This window comes from Ambystoma mexicanum, chromosome 11, assembly GCF_040938575.1.
Source record: "Ambystoma mexicanum isolate Mex_15411 chromosome 11, UKY_AmexF1_1, whole genome shotgun sequence".
NCBI lineage: Eukaryota > Metazoa > Chordata > Amphibia > Caudata > Ambystomatidae > Ambystoma > Ambystoma mexicanum.
In genome coordinates this window covers 1,112,000,926-1,112,028,124 of record NC_090934.1, presented here as the reverse complement: position 1 = coordinate 1,112,028,124, position 27,199 = coordinate 1,112,000,926, and the positions used below count along the sequence as shown (strand labels likewise).

The 27,199-nt window shown below is 45.5% G+C and overlaps 1 protein-coding gene across 1 annotated transcript in view; it reads left to right on the top strand.

The window, feature by feature from the left end:
* Positions 1-17,659, top strand: part of LOC138504828 (maestro heat-like repeat-containing protein family member 1) — a 165,711-nt gene extending 148,052 nt beyond the window's left edge. The window contains exon 9 of the mRNA XM_069625276.1: positions 17,516-17,659. Coding sequence (XP_069481377.1) covers positions 17,516-17,538 — 23 coding nt within the window. The 3' untranslated portion in view covers positions 17,539-17,659. The remainder of the gene's footprint in view (positions 1-17,515) is intronic.
* Positions 17,660-27,199: the final 9,540 nt, after the last annotated feature.

Below are 27,199 nucleotides of genomic sequence, written 5' to 3'. Positions count from 1 at the left end.
CCTGGTGTTGCTTCCTTCATCGGAAGATACTCTTCTATTATGTCCCATCGTATTGCTGGACTCAGCCCTACTTGCTCCCTTCGAGCAAGGCTAGATTCAGAATCCTGCTGTCTCCTTTTTTGTTCTAATTCTTCATCTAATTCCTTTTGTTTTCTCGCCTCCTCTCTGATTCTCTCCTCCTCTTGTCTTATTTCTTCTCTCCTCACTCCTGCACTCCTTTATTCCTCTGCTCTTTGTCTCTGTATCCTTTTGTCCCTTAATTTCTGTGCTTCTTCCTCTTCTCTCTTCCTTTCTCTTCCATCCTTGGCCCTCATTACGACCCTGGCGGAAATCGAAAAACGATGGCGGAAATGCAATACCGCCATCGAATAGCGCTCGGTGCGATTAGGACCCGTCACCGTAAAGTACGATGCCATTAGCGACACCGTAGCGAACGCCAACGCTAACTGCACCAAGTACGCGCACGCGCGCCATGCCAAACCGTAATTACCACCATGGCGCAACGGTACGCGAATTCCGACCCTAGCGGACATGTACCTAACGCCATCAAGCATGGCGGAAAGTACCATTCCGCCATGGTGAGAAGTACGGCATCGCGAATCAACCGTAAACGGCCCTACTGAGTGCCTGTACACCAATCCCTGGCCACATTGCACAACTCCTCGTAGGTGCAATGAAGTCACACTATGCAACCAGTGAAATGAACAAGTCACCCATGCATGCCAACAAACAAATGAATCCAGGGGCTCCAAGTGCCTTGTGAGTGGGCATCCATATCTGCCATGGCACCATTGCCGCACTGATGCAGCACAGGCATTTGAAGGTCCAAGTACAGCAACATGAGCAGAAAAATGAGACAAACAAAAACAGAATAGACATTTAATGCACCACAAAACCACCAACGGCCATACAGCCATTAGGTCATGAACTCCTAAATACATTCCAGTATTGTGGGCTGCATCCGCAAGAAATGACCAGCTTCTGCTTGTGTGACGCCCTGTTCCATCATGGTACACAGGGGCTACATTCACGTCCAAAAAGGCAACACGGAAGCGCCTAGAACCGCAGGGCCGTCCCATCAGGTAGGCACTAGTCCAGCAGAAAGGACGATATGTTGCTCCTAGCCACTAGCACTGCGTAAGGGCATGTGGCCCATTGGCGATCGTCCCATAAGATCGTAATGGTGCTCCACTGATTGACACGAAGCAGCAGGTGTCGGGAGTAAAAGCCATCTGCAGGAGTGGCATACAGATGGCAGCGGCAAAAGGGGAGGAGATACCTATCACCCAAATGAAATGAAAAAGAATAGTATGGCCATCAGAACTACAATTGTATAACTCACTTCAATGATCACACTAAATCTACAGCCATATGCATGCTAGCCCACTCAAAAGGAATATACCCACCCAAAAATCACTTGCGAATCACAACCATAAAAATCGAGGCGAAAACAGCATTACAAACGAGTGTTTGTGTGCATGCGTCTGTGAAGACAGAATCCATCAGATGGGATTAGTAACGTGCATAGACACAAGTGCCTGAAGGCGCGTCGAGACAGGGAGGGTTCAACAAGGGCAGAAAGACGATGGTCCCACTATGGCAGCTCTGCATGACATAGCGCAGGGGAGGTGGATAGATTCCAAAAAGCCCTGTAAATGGCAAACTCTCCATCAAATCATCTGTCCATGCATCCATACATCATTCCCTCATCCCGGTATGAAAACGCCTGATTATTTACTCACATCACATTTGAAACTTCCATTGAGTCTGTGCGTAATGCAGTCTGCAAAATCCACTGTTCTCCAGCCCGGAATTCTAGTGTTGTGAAGTAACATGTATTTGGGAACGTCCTGCCTTTTTGTCCACTACGCTATTGCGCATCCCATACTATCCATATCAATCATAGCATACTCGCCATGGCCCCTGTCCCAAGGACATTAAACAATAGAACGTTATATTTGCAGTCAGACCTGTGGGCGTCTCCTCGCCGCTAGCTGAAAACCGAAAGCGCTGTCCTTCGAATTCCTCATTTGCAACATCACGTCGAAAAGGCATCTGTGACCGCATGAAATCACAAATTCATCCATGTAGTGCGGCAGTGTGTGTAAATGGCAACTGACTTCACTCACAAATGGGACGCCCCGCCCGTCGGTGAACCTCGGTACGGTGCTCGCCCAAAGGGGATTGCAGCTGGCACAGGTGGAATGAATCACCACAGGTGGAGGCTATACAGCCTGAAAACACATAAATTGCACACCCAACCCCCTCCCACAACCACACCCACTCCAAAATGCTACCGGCAGGACTAGCGATGTTGGCCCTGGGGGACCTGATAGCACTGCAAGTACTCCAACTTCAAGAAGAAGACGAACACCAACTACTACAACAACCGGCCGCACAGAGGAGACGCAGGAGGAGGAGGAGGGCAAGGCAGGGCCAGCAAGGCCCACCAACACAGCCACTACCACCACGCAGGCAGCCCGCAATCCCACGCCTCCGAGCTCATCCGTTCAACCTCACTGCTGAGCAGATCCACACCCTCTACCGTTTGGACCGGGACACCATAACCGCCATTGTGGACATGACACAGGCTGACCTTGTCAGCATGATAGATAGCCCAACCGCCATCCCACCCCTACTGAAGGTGGTGTCTGTACTCCACTTCCTGGCCACAGGCACCTACCAGCACACAGTCGGACAGTTGCATGGCATTTCACAGCCACTGTTCTCACGGACACTATTGCAAGTGCTCGATGCCCTCCTGAAGCACGCAGACGACTACATCTCTCTACCACGCTCGGAGCAGGAAATTACGAACACAAAAGTGGGATTCCATGCACTTGGCGGCATACCGGGTTGCATTGGTGCCATCGACTGCACCCATGTGGAATTGGTCGTCCCACATGCCATGGAGGCCCAGTACCGCAACCGAAAACAATATCATTCTCTTAATGTACAAATGGTGTGTGACTCCAACAGGATCATTACATATTGTTGTGCCCGATTTCCTGGATCAACCCATGATTCTATGGTCTTGAGGAACTCTACAATACCACGCTACATGGAGCGACACGCAGGGAACAGATCCTGGCTACTCGGTGAGTCTCATTTCATGCATGATAATGTGGGGTATGTGATGCGGCAATGACCTGGCAGGAAGGGGGGGGGTGCGTACGTAGCAATGTCATTCCACAAACGTCCTTTATTGTCCACATACAGGTGATGCCGGGTATCCACTGAAGAGATGGCTCCTTACACCACTCCGGAACCCACAGAACCAGCATGAGGAGGACTACAACCATGGCCACTCACGTACCCGTGTAGTCATAGAACAGGCATTCGGCCTACTGAAGACTTGTTTCCGCTGCCTCAGCAGGTCTGGCGGGGCACTCCTGTACCGCCATGAGAAGGTTGCAAAGATGGTCATGGCATGTGTCATGCTACACAACATGTGCGTACGTAGAAATGTGCCCATGCCCCCTGACGCAGAACTGCAAGCACCTGAAGATGGTCATGATGAGGCTGGGGATGTGGCAGCACCTCAAGGAGTCCGCGAGGCACAGGAGGGCCGTGACATTCGTCAGAGTATCATAGATTCATGCTTCTAGCACTCACGCCTGGTGGCTGATACATGGACACGGGACTTGTGGCACTGTGTGTGTCTGGAACATGCACAATATGGACTGTACGCCTATAAAGGCCTCGTACACAAAGATCAATGTCCACACATCTCATTGGATGATTGTGAAATGTTTATAGCATATGTGAAATTATGTTACACACCCCATCGACCCGCCACCCAAGTAAGCCCAACACCCCCCCTCCACCCTCCTACCTCCCCCCCGAACACCAGTGTCCGCAGATGCTCATTGTCAGTGGGCAGACGCTATTGCAAGCCCCCTCTCCGGGTATCAGGGGCACCCCTGCCTGTGGAGCGCAGGTTCCTCCCAGATCTACGTTGGGGGCTGCCCTGGACGGAACTTGCAACGGATGATGTCTCTGCCTGCTCACGTCCATGCATGTCCCTAAGGGTTTGTGAGAGCTCAGTGAGCACACGGCGCACAGCGGCAAGTTCAGCACATACGTCTTTGGACGTCGCATGCAGTTCCCCCCTCAGGCTCTCGGTGCTTCTCTCCATTTGTACTCTCAGGCTCTCGGTGCTTCTCTCCATTTCTGCCCTAAGCGTCTCAGTTGATGTTTCTATGGCTGCCTTAGTACCCCCACATTCATCAGCATGGTCCTTGAGGAGCGTGGCCAGTTGCTGCTGTTGCACGATCACCTGGTCGAGGGACTGTTGCCTCTGCTGTGCCATGGCCATTTGCGGTGGTGTCACAGAGGGGCTGGTCACCTCATGTTGCCTTGCCACAGGGCTTGTGGGGGATGGCCAGTCGTCGTCTTGTGGGTGCCCTTGCGTGGTATCCTCATGGTGTACGGGATGAAACAAACAGGGGGATTGAGACAGGTCATGGATGGATCTTACTTCGACATCCCCGTCTTCTGTGTCGGAGCATGCTGCCATTAATGGGGTGTCACCTATGGTGCTGCTGCCACCAGAGGCAGTGCCTTCTGTGGCATCCATTGGGGGGACCTGTGGTGGTGCTGTTGTGGGCATGCTGGCTGCTGGGGTGCCTGTTGATGTTCCCTCCTGTGTGCTGCCACTTGATTTGTGCCGCTGCCGTGTCTTGATGCGTGCAGCTGAGGTGGAGGGTCTTTGGCCGTTGGTCTTGGCCCTCTTTGCAGGTGTGCTGGTAGGGGTGTCCTGAAGCTCGTCGTTTGAATCGGACCCTGTGGTGGAGTAAAGGAGGGCGAGCGTTATTTATGGGTCTGTGGAAATTGGAATGGCAATGTATCACATGCATTGGGGTGGTACCTGAGGGTGATTTGGGTCGGGGCCTTGGAGGTGGTTTCATTTTTGTGTGGATTGAGGATGCAGTTGTTTTGCAGCCTGCAGTTAGGGTGTGGCTGCTGCACGTGTAGAGGGTGTTTTTAGGGTTTTTAATTATTTATGTATTTAATGTGAGTTTTAAAGTGCGCTATCAGGCCAATGTATGTGGACGTTCTCCTGGACATGTGTTACTGTTGCACTATGTGGACACATGGTACTTCACATGATTGGACATTGTGGATTTGGCATTGTATTAGTTGGCCCACCTACCGGATTCTTCAGATGTCTGCACTCCTTTCTCCATCCCTCCAACTCCCTCTATACTCTCCATTCCAATGGTGGAGGCACAGATTTCTTCCCAGGGGGTCAACTTGATGGGTGATTCCGATCCTCCCCCGGTAGCTGTGGCAATGTTGCGATTGGCGGATAGTATGCTCCGTACGCGTATCCGCAGGTCGTCCCATCGCTTTCTGCATTGCAGTGGGTTGCGGGGTGCGGTCCCCACCGCACTTACCCGCTGTGCCACCAGGGCCCATATGGCCTTCTTGTTCGCAAGTGCCGTCCTGGTCATTTGCGTGGAGAAGACGACGGCAGCATTCTCCTGGAGGGTCTCTGTGAGCACGGTGAGTTCCTCACGGGAGAAGTGGACCTGCCGCTTGCGGTCGCACGCTTTTTTCGCTACTTTTCCCATTTCTATTGCTTTCACTGGGGTGGATGACGGGTTGGGATGTGTCTCAGGGTAGTATTTTTAATGGTTGTGTGGGAATTCTGATTTTATAGGTGTACGGCGTGCTGTTTCCCGTTCCGGGCCCATGTTTTTACTTCCGTTTCCGTATGTTTACGGTCACCGTACTTTCCGGTTGCCGCTCATTACGGTGACCGCTAAGATGGGTGGCGGAATTGCACCTAGGGCGCCGTACGACGGCGGTGAGGCGCGTTTTGGGGACATTTCCGCCATCGCGGACTTTGCACTTCCGCCATGGCGTAGTGCTCGTGCCCGATGGGTCGGAATTGGCCGCACTTTGCTCCGTCGTGCGATGGCGGAAACGCTATTTACGCTATGGCGGTCAGGTCAGTCACTTTCCGCCAGGGTCGTAATGAGGGCCCTTGTCTTCCATCGCTTTCTGTCTATTATCATATTTTCTTTGCTTTTCTGCCCTTTCTTTCTTTTGTTGCTCCTCCTGATATATCTGTTCTCGCTGCTCTCTGCTCTTTCTTTTATGTTCATCTTCCTTCATTCATTTTTCACGTTCCCTGTCTTTTCAATCCTGTTCATCTTTATCTTCTCTTTGCCTTACTTCCTCAATGCTTTTCCCATATAATATCTGTCCTCCCCTCCATTCGTTCTGCACAAGTGTTATCTCGTCAGCTTTATCTTTTTCTCCTTTCCATCTCTTAATCTCTCTTTCTATTTCTGTTGACACATTTGATTGCTCACTCTTCTTTATCTTGTATGATTCTAAAGATCTCCTCTTTTCTCTTACTCTCCTCTGGACTATCGTCACTGTTATACGCGGGTGGTTCGTATATCAGATTACTATACCCTGCTGCCGCCTTCAGTTCCTTTAATGGATACAACCCTATGCCTTCCATATCAACGCATTTTACTTCAAGCGAGGTAAGGGGAGGCAAGGGCTCGACACCTTCATCCTTATGCTGGCTAAGCATGGCTAAGCATCCACTCCTCGGGTGGTGGATCTTCCTTCTCTTCTTAGTACATTTTCCAAAGCTCTACAATAGCTAGCCTTTTCTCAAATTTCTTCCCCTTGTACGCAGCGTGCAAGTCTGTGGTCATGTGTTGCAATACCGCTTTTGACAGTCGTCCCCCTTGTGGCCATGCCATGAACATCTTCTCTTCCGTGCCTTTCACCCATTCCGCACTATACTGTTTGAGCTTGGGCAAGTGCTTTGGCAATGTCTTCCATAAATGCATCAGAGGAGTGATATCTCCCATTGTGATGAGTCTCAATTGACTGTCAATACTTACCAGTTTTTACAAAACATCTTTCACCACTTTTCAATACTTTTAAAACAATAAATATAAGCGCGCTCCACCAATCACTGCTCAAACCTTTACTCTTTTCAATGATCTCTGTCTATCTCTGAACTGGTACCAATTTCTTCACTGAGCTATCTACGTATAGCGTCTCAATTCTTCTCAACAATAATTTCACAGCTTCAACTGCCCCCTCAAGATTTCTATTTCAACAGACAAACAAGACAAACTAATCGAATTTACACATATACTAAAAAACATCCCGTGATCACCATTTTTTCTCTTTGCCTTTAATCAATATCCTGTCACAGGATTTGACTTGTCTCCTTATATGAACCTGTTCATGCGTAGCCTAAAACACTCTGACTGGAGTGTGAGATGACTTCTTCTGAAACTCTCTTGAGTCAGGACTGTATCTCTTCACACAATATTTCCAGTTACTTTAAAAGTGCCACAATCCCGTCCCCTTAATTTGCCATTCCCCTCAATCTACTTGCCAATTCGGTCATTTGACTCGAGGCCCTCGGTTTCGTCTCCTCCTCCAACCCACCACTTTCACCTTCCGTCCGCAAAGTGCCTGTGGAAACCAGGTAGGGATTTTGTCAAAGAGGGACCTTGCCCACCGTCTCGATTTTCTTGCAAGATTTCTATCTGGCCACTCTCCACAGGAAGCCCTGCGATCCTCCGGCTAAATGGAAGAGGATGCCCAATCATCTGAAAGTCTGGAGTTAACAGGTCGATGGGTCTGAACCGTCCGACATTGCTACCACGTGACCATAAGGTCCTTAATCAGTAACATGTCTTGCAAAGGAAGGGATGCAGAGTAACTCTTACACCAAATAATCAGGAAGTTGTCAAAGTCCCATTTGGCTGTTTTAATATCAGTTGTCTAAAACAGAGAGTACAACGGGCATCAACAGACGTTTGCTTGAGCTCTCAATACATTTTTCATAAAAACAAACTTATATACTAAAGATTCATCATAAGTGACGTCATACTACGTAGAAAATAAGAATAACCTACGGGGGATTGTGGTTGGCCCAAGGGGAACATCTAAATATACTTTCTATAGGGACTGGGATTGGGATAGGACGTCTACTGTCAGGTGGACAACTTAAGCCTGCCTCTAGTGCATGTCATCCTCAACCCTTATTAAGTACACAGAATACTATTGGTTCATAAACTATAAGGCCCTTTGTTATGTAGCCCTCTACAATTGGTTGGCATGCTTGTGTCATGTCTGAAACATTCAGCTCACTAGCAGCATGTAAGCTCAGACCCAGGTGCCAGGGAGTGAACTTGACTTCACCTCCCCACCCAAATAGCTTCACATCTCTCATCGTCCATGCCTTCTGCCGTGCAGACTGTCTTTGAACTTGGTCTTGCAGTAGATTCTCTTCTCTGGGAATATAAGGCAGTACGGGTACATGGTTATCACAGTTCTGGTCTGCATGCCCAACTCCCATTTCCATCCTCGGCTCACGTGACAGGAGACTGCAATTCACCCATTTTATAGCATTTAATTGTCTTGAAATAATAAACCTGGCACTCATGGTGTTCCTTCCTTGCACCTTGACGAGGGATAATTCAGCTTCTCACATTCACTGTTCTTTGAGAATAGATAACCAGTTCTTGGCTGCCTTTGGGCTTGACACCAGGCCAGACAGCCCTTCTTCCATGCTCCCAGCTAATTCTTTGCTGCGACACAGTTTTCAATCCTTCTTTCTCTGTGGGTATGAGTTTACTAAAATTGTGACACCGATGTCCAGTTTCTGTATATATAATGGAGGCTTTGCCTGCAGTCTATTCACTATGTATAGCCAGCTTCTATGATCAATTAGTCTACTTGCGTTCCTGCATCTGTACTTTCATTGAACGGTCTGCATTTTCTGCAGTGCGTCACACACACACATGCAATCTTCTTTTCTGCATAGGAACATTCACTTGATTCCTTATTTCGTCATCAGTTTCTATAAGGTCCATACAGCTTCTTCTTCTTATCTGCTTAGTGCGTCACTCTCACTTCTTGTGACAATCCCAGCTTCTCTTTCTCTCATTTTCACATTCCTTCAGGGACTTCTTCCAAGAGATCGTGCATACATCTGGTATGGCTTTCTTAACGGATACCTTTTCTCGAACAATCATCGCGATATGGTCACAACTACTGGTGTCAAGCATTGTGCAGTTTCAGAACTTCCAACATACTGGCAGTAGTGGGTGGTGACTTCCGGCAGAGGCATTCGGCTGCTCCTCTACACAGGATTTGTCACCTCTCATAAAGGTATGTGAGTTCTCCCACAGCGCTGATTAATTTAAATTGTATAACAATTCTTTCACATAGGCCACCCACAGAATACCCTTCTAAAGCCAGGACATGTATCATGGCGTCCCGATATGTCTCAAGGCCTTCAGCACTCCATAAACTTAATCAATAAAATACAGGGTTTAAAACAACCTGATCCCCAATCAGACAAACATCAATCTCCAAATGCAACAGCGCATTCGGGGAGCCTACAGGTATACGGATGAACTGCTTTAGGTCTTTATTTTCCACGCTTTCCAAAGTTGTCAAATTTCTGCAACCCCCCAATTGAGCTCTATAAAGGGATAGCTTGTTAACGGTACAATTCTAAAGCTGGAGTAATTGCACCCCTGCCATGTCTGGAATGAAAGATTCTAGTGCACCTGCATACTTCCCAAGAGTTGTATAATCCTTGGCTTGATGGGCAGCCCAGAGTCCATTCTCATGGAATCTAATTCCAAGATAGTCAAAGAACGGAACCTGATCTAATCTTTCCCCCTCCGCACTAATATTGAGTTTATAATGTCTGGTATGCTGAGGCCTGAAAACCAAAACCTTTGTTTTATCAATATTTAATCTAAGATTAAGCTCTTCATGTTTTCTTAAGAAGATATCCAGGTTTGATTTCAGGACTGAGGGCTAGTAGCTAACAACACTGCATCATCTGCATACACGAGTGCAGAATACTTGTTTGCACCCATTCTAGGACAGCCGAAGCACTCCTGCAGCAGAGGCACAATGATCTCTTCCATATAAATGCAAAACAACAATGGGGCAAGAAGACAGCCTTGCCTCACGCCCTTCAGTACACCAAAGGGTTCAGTGACTTCCCCCGCCAGCCCCTATCTCACAACGGCATCATTATTACCATACAGCGCCTGAATTACAGAAATTAAGTGGGATGGTGCTTTTCTATATGGAGGGCTGAGTATGGCTTGCATAAATTCTGGTCTGATGCCTGGATAGGTGAAGTGATTTTATCTCTGATACCATACCCATGGTTTTGTTTCCGTGGTTGTTATTTTATTTATTTATTGATTGATTGTGGTACACGTCATTGCAACAACACCTCACAATACAAACATTCATGCCTGAGATGAGTTACTAAACGTTATATCACATTAAACAATTTTACAGATCTGATGCATTTCCGGGCCTCGTGGGACTGTTTTCGACCAACACCAATTCACATAGATATACTCTGAACGGGGCCTGCATATCCTTGGGAGTGTCATCACGTACTGTTCCTCACACTCATTAACATATGCTAATTCTTTAAGATAGTGGTTCATGCATGGTGTGTGTGGGCTCTTCCAGTTCTGAAGTATACACTTCTTGGCCACTGCGCATGATACATTAAACAGTCTCCTGGTTACCTCTGCCATCTTTCCTATGTCCCCAAACAGATATTTCTGAGGTGTAAGGTCTATTGGTAACTGTGTTACCTTTTGTAATATTTAGGCCACCTTCCCGCAGAACTCATAGATGTGTGGGCACCTCCAGTACAAGTGAAATGAGTCCGTGCATTCGCTCCCAGACTTCTGGCAGCAACTGGAGTAGTTTTCTGCAAATTTAGCAACTTTTGTAGGAGTATAGTGAAATTTGTTCAACACTTTGAAATGGATCAGCCGGAGGCCCGAATTGATAGACACCTTCTTGGTCAATTCACAATATCTCGACCACTTCTTATCCTCTATAGTTATTCCTAGGTCTTTCTCCTAGGAAGCTTTGATCGTATTTAGTGTAGGTGTGTGTGCTTGTGTTGTCATGTAGAGTTTGGAGGCAGTGGTTCCTGATTGACAGGATAATGACATGAGGCATTCATGTAATGGGGGTGCATCGGGAAACAGTGGCCATCTAGCCTTGAAGGTCAGTCGCATGCGATGGTACTGTAACACTTTCAGCTGGCTCCTCCCCACTGCAACCTTAAAATCCTCTAAGGTAACAAATTTCCCATTGGGGTACATGTCCCGCATCTTAAATTTCAGAATAGATTTGTGTTGTGCTCATTGCGCTTCCTGAATGTTAAACATAATTAAAAACTTGACTGTGCGCTTTTACAAATTTGGTGTATAAGTCATACTTTCTTTAACAAAAGAATACCTAGAGTGTTTCTCTATCTAACTATCCTTTATTACTACCTTTTAGGTGGCTATATGTTAGTGTGCATGGGACGGGAGGGACCCATACTAGGTTCCTTTCTTCTCCTGCATGTGTATATTAAGCAGTTGTGCCAAGGCTTTAGTGCCTCCCGCACACCTCTATACCTTTAAACCAGCTATGCTGTCTCCTAACTTATTCCTTCACTAAATTGCCATCCTTGTGGGGTGCACCTAGTTCCCTACTTTCCTTTGCAGTTTGTTGTCATTGACTTTTTGTCAGTGTTGAACAGTCAAAGGTAGCACCCTCAACTCAGACTCTTTCTAGATATAATGTCTTTCTCTCGTATAAATGAACTTACGAACAAACATGCTACAACTTTAGCATTTGATGCAAATGAAGCAAAGCACATTCTAGGTCTAATTAAAGACACTGACAAATCTTTACAGAACTCATCAAATCCTGATAGATTAGTTTTTTAACTTGAAAAACCCATTAGGTGTGAAATCTCTCAGAAACTGCACGCCTCCACTCTGGTCGAATACTTTAAATCACAATGGATTCCAAGGGGATTAAGAGTCTATTTGAGACCAACCCTTTGTAGTGAAAGCAAGGCTTTTGTGGCAAAATGGGATCAGATTTTAAATAAATGCTCTTTGGACTTGATTTTACTCACCATTGAGGAACTTTCTAAATCCCTTACATCAATAGACACAGAGATTGCCGCTCTTAAAACTCAATTGTCTGAATTTAAAACATCCCAAGAACTAGCCAAATTACTTGAAGATATCAATGAGAAATTGAGTGGATATAAAGCAGATATAGAACAAAGAAAACTGAGGAAACTCAAAAGGGACACTTTCGACTATCTAAATGATATAGTATACAGCTGGCAGGAATTATATCAACGCCGCAACCAGAGTAGGAACAACTCAAGACATCCAAACTCTCAGAGCTCTGATAGCAACAGCAGTAGTGGTAGCATAGGCGAACCCATTAGACCAGAGAGAAAACAACCTCAATCAAGTCAGGAAGAATTGAGGAACAACCTGCCTTCAGGAACAACCAAAGCAGGCACAGGAGAACCAACGGAAACAACAAGTGGTGCTTTTTTAGGCCTCTGTGACAGGCAAAAAGAAAAACAAGGAGAGGGAAGAAAACCCCAAAGGGGAAAAAACAAGTGAGCGAGAACCTTGTAGTTAATATCTCAAGTAAAATATTGTCAAGTGGACAAATAAACACATTGAACCCTGGGCTGTCTTTCATTCCCACTTGCAACACTTCATTTTTCGAAGAAAAAATTTGCCTAAATAGGCTGATGAGAAAACTCAGACTAAGAATGTTTTTCAATACTGAAACTGAGGAAACATCAATGAATTCAAGAGGTGAATACCTCGAATTACGCCCTAAGAGTAGTTTTGATCCTCAAATCCAGAACCTTGATATGTTTGAACAAAGTGTTCTAAAGGATTTGAAGAAAATTAATTATCAAAGGGTCGCACCAACCAACATCGGAAACAGCCAATTGGAACACGTCGAGTTGCTTGCCAAAGATGAAGAAATTACCATTAAACCCACGGATAAAGGAGGTGCAATAGTGGTAATGGACACCACTTATTACACTGAAAAATGCCTAGAACTCCTTAATGATACCACCATTTATGTTACACTGGATGGTGATCCACTACAAAAAATCAGTACCTTGGTTAGTAAATCCATTGACAATGCATACGAGAACAAGTGGATTAGTGAGAAGACTTGCCAGTTGCTACTGAATAAGCATCCAATAACACCAGTCTTCTATGGGCTACCTAAGCTACATAAGAACAGCAACCCCCCCCCCCCCCATCGAGACCAATAGTCGCACGGACTGGCAGTATTTTTGACAATCTTGCGAAATATGTTGACGGCCTATTGCAACCACTAGTACAGGCAATTCCTACATATATAAAAGATACAACTGATTTTTTTTAACTGTTTACAGGAAATATCAGCATTGAGAGATGACTCCATTCTTTTAGGTATGGATGTCTGCAGCCTTTACACATCAATTCCCCATGACGAGGGAGTCCAATCTAAATTATGGCTACTTTCTATATCACCAAACATTAAAGGTAATCCTGAATTTACAGTTGAACTTTTGGACTTGATCCTAAAAAACAGCTACTTCCGTTTCCAAGGGATGTTTTTGGGCCAAATCTCTGGAACATCAATGGGGTTGGCGATGGCTCCAGTTTACGCAAACACATACATGTACCATTTTGAACACACATATGTCTTGGAACATCAGCATTTGGCTCCACAAATTCTGATGTGGAAGCGCTACATCGACAATATTTTTGGGATTTGGTGTGGCCCTAGGCATGAGTTGGACCATTTCTTTGAATATTTGAACAATGTACACCCAAAAATTAAGTTCACAATGGAAATTGATTCACCATCGTTACACTTCCTTGATGTGGAACTTAAAATTCAAGAAGGAAGACTTTCCACTTTCATATATCATAAACCCACAGATGTGAATAATCTGTTGCATTACACAAGCTTCCATTCTAAATCAATGTTGAGTAGTCTACCCTACAGCCAAATGCTCCGCTTGAAAAAGATTATCTCGGATCCATAAGGTCTTGACTCTGAATGTTCTAAACTGATCGACAGATTTGAGGAAAGGGGGTATCCATCAGAAATATTGGACACAGCAATAGAAAGAGCAATTCCACTCAGCTGGGAACAACTATTGACACCTAAAGTAAAAAACAAATCTTTACCTCTACTCTGTATCTAAAAGTTCTCACGTCAGAGCTTTGAAATCAGCAGAACAATAAAAAGGAATTGGAACATCCTGCACAATCACCCTACTTTGATAGAATTAATCCCAAAAGTGCCCATGATGGCCTTTAAAAGGGGTAGAAACTTAAAGGACAGACTTGTGAGAGCAGAAAGGTCAATTAAATCCAAACAACTACTACCAAAAACAAAGAAGAAAGGTACATTTCCCTGCCTCAACTTTAAACACTGTAATAATGTGATAAAGGGTGACACCATCTCCCACCCACATACTGGGAAGAAGATCAAGATACAAGATTTCACTACCTGCTTGTCAACAGGGGTAATATACTGCATTAAATGCCCCTGTGGCAAACTATACATTGGACAAACCACCAGGGCAGCGAAAGATAGATGGACGGAACATAAGTCCACCATCAGATGTAAAAATATGAGGTCACCAGTAGCCCGCCACTTTGTAGAAAATAACCACACAATAGCACAAATCAAGTCCCAAGTGAGTGAAGTGGTGAAAAGGCCCCAACGAGGTGGAGATTATCTCTCCCTACTCTCACGCAGAGAAAAATTCTGGATTGATCAACTTGACACCCTACAACCTAGAGGACTTAATGATGAGTTCTCCTTGAGTTGCTTTATCTAAAAATGGTTGAATCCCCCTTGATCCAAATTATAGACTTTTACTCTGATATTTATTTATTTTATTTATTTATTTATTTATTTGTAACGCGCCGAAGCTCGCAAGCATCAGGGCGCGACAAGGACACAAGGACGAAGAAGAACGGGACAACACATAGAGAGCATAGAGAGGGAGGAAGCAGAACGATGGCAACTAGAAGCGGTGTGGAGGTTGTCTAATTATATGAAGAGAAAGGTCTTCAATTGTTTCCTAAAGCGTTGGAGGTTGTTTTCCAATCTGAGGCTGCAAGGCAGTTTGTTCCAGTGGAAAGTCGCCAGGTTCGGAAAGGCTCGGCCGAGACCAGTGGCTTTACCTGGAGGGCTGGGATTGATCAATCCTTGTTTTGCAGATCTCAAGCTACGGCTCGGCTCGTACCAGCTGAATTTATTCTTAAGGTATGCAGGTGCCGTGCCATATAGGCATCGGTGGGTTAGGATCAGTGATTTAAACTTGATCCGTTCCTTTACAGCCAACCAATGAAGATCTTTTCTGTCCTTGGTGATGTGTTCACGTTTGGATTTATTAGTGATGGACCTAACAGCATTATTCTGGATAATCTGACATTGTTTCAGGCAGTTGTTGCTGGCGCCGAGCATTAGCGCGTTCCCATAATCTAAGCGGGATAGTATGGTGGCTCTCCCTATCGTGGTGCTGTTCTTGGTATTAAGAAAAGGTCTTATCTGACATAGAAGCCTTTGGTAGTATTGACAGTTTCGCTTTAAATAAGCGGTTTGGGCTTCTGCACCTAAGGAGGATTGTAAGTAAATACCTAGTGTTTTAACCTTATTAGATACCTTAATGGTACCTTTTCATCTTCTTCCCAGATGGGATTGTTGTTAAAACCTGTTAGTAAAACCCTTTGAATATGCTCACACACTGGTTTGTACCTATAACACTGTATATAGGTCTATATTGAATAGATGTCGAATAATTCCCTTTATGTTTCCACTCTGCTTTTCAAATGAAAAGAATGGATATAAGTATGAAAGTTATTCCTGCACCTTATTATGTCAAACATTGTGTCAAAATTTAAGTACTCAGTGTGGTTTTAACAGGTCTACCGATTAACATTGGAGTTCAATATCACCATGAAAATGGAAGAAACAATTTAATTGCTTCAATTTACAAACTGTGGAAATTAAGCTCCGACTCTAGTTGACACCACTATTATGTTGTTTTAAAATCTAATTTATCTTTAATTTCTGTTGTTATGTTGTGAATTGCGTACTCTACTTATAGTATTGTGTGTATGTATGTATATATGTGTGCACAGGGCACTGAACATGTATATTTAGAATTCTGTGACTAATGTATCTCTAATACTTTCACGATATTATAACACTGTATTTGCCAGTATCTTCACATTCTTAAGATGTCCGCCATATTTTTTCGTTCACCTTGAACGTAGTCCTTTGTCTATGTCACTAGAAACTCACCAACACCACATAGAAATACGCTGCTACATGGCTTCCATGGTTACTGTGACCATGGACGTGTGAGCAGCGCTTACAGCGCCTTTCTCCACCGCTCAAAAGGCCATTAGGAGGTACATGTAATCGAAACTCATATTTAAATGCACAACATTATTGTACGACATCTTTACTTTGAATACAATAATTTGATTAGAGCACGCTGAACTAAGCATATGTTCCACTATAGGCAGAGTGAATCCTGATCATATTGCTTCCCACGTTATATGCCAACTTTCCGCTTGGAAAATGTTCTGCGTGCCTGACTACCGGGCGATTACATGGAAGTGTATTGAATTCAAGTATCCCTACGACCTGTGTTTGCCTCTACTACTTTGGAACACAAAATGTATTATTATGATTCAGTATACTTGGTCTACTGCAAGTTAATGAGCAGTATTTTGAATTTAACTCAGTAAGCAGCATTCATAACACCCTGTATATGTGTTCCCCCATTAGGATACTTGGATGGAGATTCACATAAGTTTTAACCACCACTACTTGGTTGGTTTAACCTCCATTGACTAAATCAGTCAGAAACACGCCATACGGCACATTCTTACTCTGTGGGGTATGTACCTTCTCAATACATTCCTCTTTATATATTTTTTGAAAAAGTATGGCTACTTTCTTGTTCTAATCTATTTCCTACTGTGGTATTTATATGTTTTCTATAGGCTTAGATATCTCGCTCTTTGGGATTCCCTAAGTTCCTTTGTGAACATTTACTCCCCTCATTGGGACTCCCCTTACATCTACGCACAGTCTAGATTGATATATGGGTGAATTTGTTTTTCACTTTGCATTTTGAACCTCTTTTTTGAGTCACCTAGATACATGTTCGGTCGCCATGTGCACTTATATATGGTTAGTAATCTGAACATCCTCAGTACGCTTTATATACAATGTACCGATTTGTTTGTGTCACATTACAGAGTGAAATCACATTTAATGGGTTTAGATGGGAATTGAAGGATACATCTACCTGTAGCCGCGGGTAATTCTGAATATTCATGCAAGAAATGTAACAATAAGTTAAGAAGTTTATACTTCACAACTATCACATTTATTGACCACATGTAAAAGACATTTTGATTGGACTAAATCACCCGGACAAGACTTATTGACTTACTAGACCGTCTGCAATAGTCATACAAACTATAGGAAAATGCTTGGTTCTTCAGGAATTATCTGTCTGTTTGATGATTTAATCAAAGGTATTGTTTTCCTTCACCTATTATTTATATTCTCTTTATTATTTTTTTCTCCCTTTACATGGATAAATCTTCTCAACTACCAGCAAAATGCACCACAGGCTTCTGATGAAGAGGTTGAATCCTCGAAACGCGTAAAGCCGACAATTGTGTTCAGAATAGAGTTGTGTTTTGCTAATTGCGCTTCCTGAATGTTAAACATAATTAAAAACTTAACTGTGCACTTTTACAAATTCGGTGTATAAGTCATACTTTCTTTAACAAAAGAATACCTAGAGTGTTTCTCTATCTAACTATCCTTTATTACTACCTTTTAGGTGGATATATGTTAGTGTGCATGGGATGGGAGGGACCCATACTAGGTTCCTTTCTTCTCCTACAACCGCATCTTAAATTCCCCATCTGGGTCCCATATTCTCTGCATATCTGTATCAAATGATGCTGCAATGCCGGGAAAGTTCCAGAGGGGGGCATCTGTGTAATATGGTGTCTCCAATTGGAGCCTTTTGTAGATTTTGGACCAAGCATGCACCGTTGTACTCACTGGGTCAAACGTGCATTCATCTTTGTGTTTTGTTTTAAATAGTATGGATTGTAGATCTGTTGGACGTTCAGCGTGTTTCTCTATATGGACATGTGGTGTGGTATCTAGGGGGTCATACCAGTATCTAGCAAACTGAGCTTGCGCCGCTAGGTAGTATAGCTCGAAGTCCAGAGCTGCTATGCATCCCTTATCATATGGCTCAACCATTTTCTCCCATTTCATTCTGGCCACCCCGCCGTTCCAGACAAACTTTACGGCTATAGATCTCAGGGTACCAAAGAACTGTCTGCCTGGCCATATCGGGATGTTAATGAATATGTATAGTCATTTTGGCAGGACCATTTTATGGACTGCAACCCGGCCCATCAGTGAGATGGGGAGCTTAGCCCATAAGCAGAGTTTGGTCGCTATTGTATTTAGCAGCAGTTCGTGATTATCCGTATACAGGGAGGTTTTTTCTTTCTACAGGACAATCCCCAGGTACCTTATTTTCGCGTGTGACCATTGTAGACTGTATGTGTTAGTTGGGCATCTAGTAGCGAGTGTTAGGAGAAAGATTTCGGATTTGGTGTTGTTAGTTTTATAGCCTGAGTATTCTGTGAATTCCTGTATAGTTACTATTGCAGGTCCCAAATGTAAGTCAGGCTCTTGGATGTATAGCAGTGTATCGTCTGCATATAGTGATATCGACTGGGTCAGTCCAGCCATTCTGATACCTCTTTGTCCCTGATGTTCCCTAATGGTTGCTGTGACTGGCTCTATTGTGAGAGCAAACAATATGGGGGACAATGGGCATCCCTGTCTAGTGCCTCTGCCCAGCGCGAACCAATTAGACATTGTACTGTTAGTCAGTACCCTGGCACCAGGGTTAGAATATAGTAGCTTGACACATTTTAGAAAGTATGGGCCTAATCCAAACTTCTCGAGCACGGCAAACAAGTACGTCCATGACACTGAGTCGAATGCCTTTTTTCGGCATCTAGGAATACGACCGCTGCCTGGGCCTCCGGTTTTATCTGGGCCATGACCCCGAATAGTCTCCGCAGATTCAGTGCAGTTGACCTAGTCGGGATGAATCCACATTGTTCTGGGTGGACCAGCATGGGCATGTTTGGTAAAAGTCTCGTGGCTTAGACTTTAGCGAATATTTTGCCATCAAAGTTTATTAAAGAAAGGGGCCTGTATGAGGACATATCATGGGGCAACCGTCTGGGATTCAGAAGCACTGTTATTATGGCTTCTCTCGTAGACACCGGCAGGGTTACTAGTTCTATTGCTTCCTCCCACACCGATAGTAGTATTGGGGCCAGTTCCGTGTTTAGCTCCTTATATAGCTCTGCTCTCAGTCCGTCTGACACCGGTGCCTTTCCAGTAGCCAGTGATTTTATGGCTTCAGTGATTTCTTCTAATGTCAGGGGTTGATCTAAACCTAGTATATTCTCTATTGATAGTTTCGGGAGCGTTATAGTGTTCAGATATTCTGCCATTTTGCTGGCAGATTTCAAGTCATGGTTAGAATATAGCTCTGCATAGAAATTTGCAAACTCGCTATTGATACCTTCCTCACTGGTGATCACGGTGCTGTCACCCGCGACTATGCTTTAGATTGGCGCATGGTATCGCTCGGGCTTTAACAGGTTCGCCAAGGAGCGACCTGCCCTGTTCCCCTTGCCATACCGGTGTGCCCTAAGGGGGGGTCACCATGTATAGTAGTTCCCTGTTTGCCAGTTTATTGAAGTCTTGTAGGTTACTGTTAATGTCCGCTAGTGTCTTTTCCCTGAGTGAAGCAGTATACAGTGATTCCAGTTCCCCCAAGCGTTTCTCCAGCTCCGCCAATTCACTTGTGACTGACTTCAATAATCCTGTGGATTTAGAAATTAGGATCCCCCTCACCCAAACCTTAAAGGTTTCCCATAGGGTTGCACTCTTGTCAACTGACCCCTTGTTGGTTTTGAAGAAGTCTTCTACCTCGATATGTAGAGCGTCTGCAACAGATGGGTCTTTGAGGATCTCGAGTGGCATTCTCCATCTCCTTGCTGGGGGCTTTATATCTTCTAGGGTCCTTTCCAAAGATATTGGGGAATGGTCTGAGAGGGTACAGGATATATCTCACAATTGTTAATCTTATTCATAAGGGGAGTAGATACCAGCCAATAGTCTATGCGGGACTCGGTGTCGTGCACAGAGGAGTAGAAGGAGTATTGCTTTTTTTGTGGGTGTAATGTCCTCCAGGCATCTACCACACTGGCGTAACAGGGCATAACAGGGCACATGTCCTGGAGGGGCCCCCACTTTGTTAAAAAAGAAAAGATTTCTTTTTACAAATAAAAAAAAATAATCTTTTTGAATTCACTCTACATTCATAAAGAAATGATGTCTTTATGAAGGCAGAGTGAATTAAAAAAGAAACTATCTTTTTGAAGTCCGAGGGCTCCCCCACCCCGTGACCTGGAAGACCCCAGGCTGCAGGCCTCCATGTTATGGGGTGGGGAGCCCTATGACTTCAAAAATAAATAGTTTATTTTTGAAGTCATTGCGCCTTCATAAAGAAATTATTTCCGTTATGGCTCGTTCCTTAACGGAAATAATTTCTTTAAAAAATCAGAGTGACTTCAAAAAGAAACAATGGGCTTCATTATAAGTATGGCGGTCCGGGAACAACGGTGCCGGTAAGCTTACAGGCACCATTGTTTCCAGACCGGCATTCTACAGGTCTGCCTGCCGGAGCAGCTGTGCCTGACAGGTCCGCTGGGTACAGCGGCCACGGTAGGCAGACCGTCACAGAAGCACCGGCACCGTTAACAACGGTGTTGGTGCTTCTGTGTTCCCCATTCCCATAAAGTCCTATGGGATTCTATGGGAATGGGGAACTACAATTTACCGGTGCCTGACTTTCCGGGGCACCGGGAAGTCAGGCACCGGTAAATCATTCCGATTCCGGCGGCAACTCGCCGATAGCACCGGCAGGGTTGCCGTCAGACTCGAAATGAGGCCCAATTTCTTTTTGGAGTAATAGGGCTCCCCTCAACCTCATGACGTGTGCATGTGTGAATGTATTTTGAAAAGGTGTACACTTAAATGTGTAGGTGGCTGCCTGTGTGAGTGTATGGTGAAAGGGTGCACACAAATGTATGGGTGGCTGGGTGTGCGTGTGCACGGTGAAAGGGTGCACACTTAAATGGATGGGTGGCTGCTTGGGAGTGCCTGTATGGAAAAAAGGTTGCACACCCAAATGTATAGAAGGCTGCACGGGTGTGCATGTATGGTGAAAGAGTACACACTTAAATGTATGGATGGCTGGGTGTGCATGTGTCTATATGGTGAATGGTGTGTGTGCTTGTGTTCAGGGGCGCAACAAAACCTACATTTCGGGGGGCTAATCCTTTCAATGTTGGGAGAGGCGCTAACTTCATGGGTAGTGTGGTAGGGGCAAACTGATTTGTGAGGGGGCATCTAACTTCTTTACGCATTTTAATGAGACTATTCTAGTGCAGCTTCAATATTACAAGCAGTTAACTCTCTTCTTTAAGTCAAGAAAGCATCCACTTATGGACTGCTGTGAGAATGAGCAGTCCCCTGTCCCCTCTCTGCCCTTCGAATTACTCCCCTGGCATGCAAGTACTAAACCCACATCACAATTTAAATTGCCTAAAAAAATTGGCAATTGAATGCAGGTACTAACAGTGAAATGCTTTAAGTTAGTAATTGCTGGGCCCTTGTTAACAGCTAAACCCGGGTGCCGTTTAACATCTGTGTCCTGTTCTGTCCAGAAACTGCTCTGAAGGTCAGCCAGGTTGAGTCAACATAGCCCAAAATTTCCTGGGGGGAGCGTGGGAGTGCTGAAGCCCTGTCAACTCAATGGTGTTATGCCACTACTTGTGTTTAATACCTTGATTACTTAATGGTAATTGTCATTACTCCTAGCCCTATTCCTCCTCGTCCCTGTACTTGTGTATGAGGCAGTACTTGTGTATGAGGCACTCTGCCTCATACACAAGTACTGGGATGAAGTATAGGTACATGGAGGTAATGCCTGACTTAGCTACCTGTAATCTTCATTACTCCTAGTCGCACTCTTCCTCATCCCAGTACTTACCTATGAGGCAAGGAGCCTCCTGGACCGTTGGTTTGCCCGGTGAAGCCCTGCTGCTGTGCTGAAGCTCTGAATTCGGCTTGGCTAGAGAAGACCTGCAAAGGACGACTCCTCCCCTTGGGTTGGTGGGACCAATCGACCCCAAGACAATCTCATCTGCACATCCTCTCGGAGCGGCTAAACTTCCATTGGTGCTGCAGGAACCGAATGCCAGGGAGAGGAACACCAGGATCGAGTGAGTGTCTTTAAATTGGACCCGAGCACCAGGAAGATCCTTCGGACTCCCAGGAAGCAGGACTGACCAAGCCTGAGCCACAACAGAGTGCTGGACCCCAGATGCAAGGAAAGTCCAGAGTGGTATCCGAGAACCGCAGTGGTGCTCTTTTCGAGAGAAACGAGGAGCTGAAACCACGAAGTGCCACTGATCTGAAGTTTGCCCATGGCTGCGCCTAACCTTCCATTGGTAGTGCATGAGCCCCCAGACGTCCTCCCTCTTGTCTCCATGACTGAGACCCAGGAACACCAGGATCTGCAGAGCTACACAGGAACAGAAGCCAGCTGGAACCACTTTCTTCTAACCAAAGGTACTGTGAACTAAGGGGTTGTTTACCTCTTGTCGTGTAGCGGTGGAGGAGTCTCAGGAGGATAGTTCAGGGGTACCATGCTCGCCTTGGAAGCAAGATGACACAGAGCAACACACGTTCAATCCCCAGGTCGGCGCTAGAAACCTCTGGGTATTAAGCGTGTTATAAATAACGTATCATATCACATGATACGTAAGCTCTGGGACAAGGAAGAGGGACGTGAAGGTAATTCTGGGTGGCCAAAGAGCTGATTTTGGAGATTGGGGTAGGTGGTAGGAGGGAGAGGGGGGCGGGATTGTGCAATAAACCATAATGGTTGTCCATGTCCATGATAAGCAGGCATGATATATGGTATTAGTGGCTAGAGAGGCATTTTGGTGCAGCAGTCTAGTCATTCCTCAGTTTAGTATGACTTTTTTAACCAGTGTAAATACCTGGCATTTGGGTGCTGCCAGTTTAGCCGTTTCTTACTGCTGCATTGTATATTTTCATGGGCATCTGTGATAAAATGATATGATATAAGTCATTTATAAAATGCCTGTTGTCATGATCCATAGAACGCGTCCCTTTTGGACTTCCTGGCCTCTGTCACAACGGGGCTTCCACTCCTTGGCACTTCCAACATGGCCTTCTAACATGGTACGCTCTCCACCAGCCTCCACGTCAGACGTAGCTCATTCTACAAAGAGATCACACCCCCGCGGCCCCGCGCGTCTCAACGCTACCGCTTGCAGTGGCTAGACCTGTGCTCCGTAGTTCGCTGTAACTAATCTCTTGTTTCCTGGTTCCCGGACCCTCGATTTCTCTATCTTCCCATCCTCCCTCCTTACTCGCCCTTGATTCACGGATCTCGTGTACCGCCTCTGAGTACACCTCCCTCGTTTCCTGGACTTCCAAGGGACTCCAAGTACCCCTGGACGCTAAACGCTAAACGCACGCTGGAGCCGGAAGAGGCTTGCGCGGGCTTTTACAAAACCTGATCCGTACGCAAGAAGGTTCCTTCCAAGAATTCCTGCAAGGATCGAACTCAGGTGAAAAAGGGGAAAATCCGTGACAGATTGAGACGCCAAACGACCGAAGTTGAATCGGACATGGAAGCGGCCGTTCAGGATCTCATGCGTCGCATGCAAGAATTAACGACCAAGGTGCAGAATCTGAAAGCGGAAAATGCTGCATTAAAACAATTAGTTTTGTCCCGTGATTCCGCTACAAAGGAAAGCGTACTACTGGGCGGCATTGTAGATAAATATGATGGGTCTGCAAAAACCCTTTATGGATTCCTTGACTCCTGTTTAGTCCACTTTACCTTTAGGCCCTACTACTTTTCTACCCCCAGGGCTAAGGTGGGCTTAATAATTTTACACCTCTCCGGAAATGCACTAACCTGGGCCACACCCTTAGTCAATTCTGGAGATGCCCTCCTGGATGATTACGACGGATTTATACAGGCCCTTAAAACCATGTTTGACCGCCCAAAACAGGTCCATTGCGCCCAGGAACGTCTACTTGATTTCCAGCAAGGTTCCCAGGACATGCTTACGTATGTAACACGATTTAAACAATTGGCTAAAGAAGCGGATTGGTCCTCAGAAGCATGCTTTACTCTTTTCCGAAGGGGGCTAAATGAAGACATCAAAGATGAACTAGCCAGAGTGGCTCGCCCAAGTTCATTCCAGGCCCTTATGGCTCTCGCTATGCAGATAGACTTTCGTATCCAGGAAAGGATGGCAGAGAAGAAGAAAACCAAGATGCCCTTCCAGAAGGTTTCCATTGAAACCTCCTTGAAGTCTGACCCTACTCCTGCCTCTGTTAACGATCGAGAACCCATGCAATTAGGGGCTTTCCGTGGACCCATATCCCCGCAAGAAAGGATGCGAAGGATCCACACAGGGTTATGTATGTATTGTGCCTCGGATAAACATCTAGTTAGAGAGTGTCCTCTAGCCCCTCCACGGCGTTCGGTAAACGCCAGCTCCCGATCCTAGATGGAGCAAGGCTTCGGGAGATAGATGTTTGCTCCACATCTATTCCATCCTTGAACTCTCCTGGACAGAATAACATAGTGATACTACAAGCCTTTCTATCGCCATCCAAGAATGAGACCTACCCCATTTTGGCCTTGGTGGATTGTGGGGCCATGGGGATATTCATAGATCAAGATTGGGTCTTTAGCCACCACATTCCATTTGAAACTCGAGGCATCATGCAACCTGTTGAGGCGATCGAAGGAAAACCTCTTTCTTCAGGACCCATAACCTTACAGACCAAAGAGATCCAATTCTCGATAAACCATCATCAAGAGGTGATCAAATTTGACATCATAAAGTCAGCTCATTCCCCAATGGTACTGGGTATGCCCTGGTTACGGAAGCACAACCCATATATCAACTGGGCAGCAGGATCCTTGTTTCTTGGTTCTGAGCATTGCATGTCTCACTGTCTATTCCTGGATTCCTCCTCGACATTTTCCGAAGGCACGCCAACAACCCAGCAAGGCCCATTCATGGTTTCAAATATCATACCAGTTCCTAAGGCCAATCAGGAATACGCTGACATGTTTTCAACTGCTATAGTCCAGGCCCTATCCCCTCACAGACCTGAAGACTGCGCTATTGATACAGAACCTTCAGCAGTGATTCCCTTTGGAAGGATGTTCATTTTATCCAAACCAGAAAAAAGGGCCCTCCGAGAATACTTGGATACCTACCTTGAAAATGGCACCTTCCATTCTCCCTCATCCCACATCAGTTCCAACAGTCGACTCCTGGATTGAAACTCTCATCAATGTTCACAAGGAAGCCAAAGAACACTTAGAAAAGGCCCAAACTCACAGCAAGCATTATGCAAATTCCAAAAGAAGACCAGGACCTTCTTATGCAGTCGGTGATAAGGTCTGGCTGTCCTCGAAACTACTGCCTTGACATTTACGACCAAACAAACTGGCTCCCCGGTACTATAGTCCTTTTTCCATAAAGGAAATCATAAACCCAGTGACATTTCCGGCTCAAATTGCCAGACTCCTGGAAGAAGATTCATCCAGTTTTTCACACTTCTTTATTAAAACCTTACATCCAGTCTTCCCGGAAGTCCTTCAGACCCAACCCTGTGGTTGTGGACGACCAGCTGGAATATGAAGTATCCAGAATATGCGACTCCAGGTATAAACGGGGTCAACTTCAATACCTGGTTGAGTGGAAAGGATATCCTCCTAGTGAAAGAACCTGGGAACCATTTTCAAATCTGAATACCCCTCGATTGCTCAGAAGGTATCATCTCATACACCCAGGCAAACCTGGTGGGACAGGTTTTCGAGGAGGCATGCTGTCATGAACGCGCCCCTTTCGGACTTCCTGGTCTCTGTCACAACAGTGTCATGATCAAGCCCATCAGCCCCGGGAGAAGGCATCCAGATATTTAATAAAACCCCAGCAGCCCTGGCTGGGGGCTGTCTGGGTTCAGTCCTGGCACCTTAGGCGCCAGGCTCATAATAGAAATCAGTCCTGGCGCCATAGGCGCCAGGCTCATAGACTTTACTTACCTCATGCAGACCATGCTGCAAATGAATCCAAGCCAACGTGAGGCCTGGATGGGACTATTTTACTACAGGGACTATTTTTTACTCGGGTGTGGTTCTAGGGACTTCTTACCTGGAACTACTTTGGAGGCTATTTAACCCACAACCGAACAGCAGCACATGCTTCGCGTTATTGTGCATCCAGCAGCGTAACGCTCACCGTGCCTGAAGTCAGCATCCAGTCTTCAGCCACGCCCGTCTCGAATCCAGAGCTCCTAGCAATAGAAGAAAGAAAAAGGAAAGGTTAGAATACAGATATTATTTCAATCCTTACCTGAATTCCGAATCCATCATGTCTTCGAACTTGAAAAGGACATTATTCTTCACGTGTCGCATCGCCAGCTTCAGCACCGCGCCATACTCACCAGTCCTCACAGCATTTTTCGATCCGGCGCAGCCTCCATCATTTTCTTCGCCGAATTCCACCATCTAGGGGACAAAAGAAACATAAGGTGAGCCGAGAGAGCCAAGAAATACAACCTCTCCACCATAGACTTACCTAATTAACAACCAGAGGCATTATTCTGTAACAAACCGCAACTTCTTATGCCACACCTGTAAGGAGAGAGAAACCAGCAATTTAAATACACGCAACTTTTATCGGACAGTGTTGGGTAATACAGACTCTTACCTGAACACCATCAGCTGCCACAAGACAATCTTCCCTTGGATCCAGCTGCAACACAAGAAAGGAATGTACAAGAGTGAACATCGGACATATTGAACTCTTTGAACTTTATACTTACGGGTTCTCGCCTGGAACCTCGGAGTCAATATTCATCCGGAACTCTTCCAACGCCTTCAAACCAGTTAAGTAACTGGTATCTACGCGCCCCTTCATTCCACGCAGGATGGAGAGCTCATCATTTAAAAACATAAGGTGAGCTTACTGAAAGTGAATATTGGTGGTGATTAGTGGGGAGAACAGTGGGGTGCCATTACTAGAATCCACGGGTGGCTAAATCCCTTTCTCCA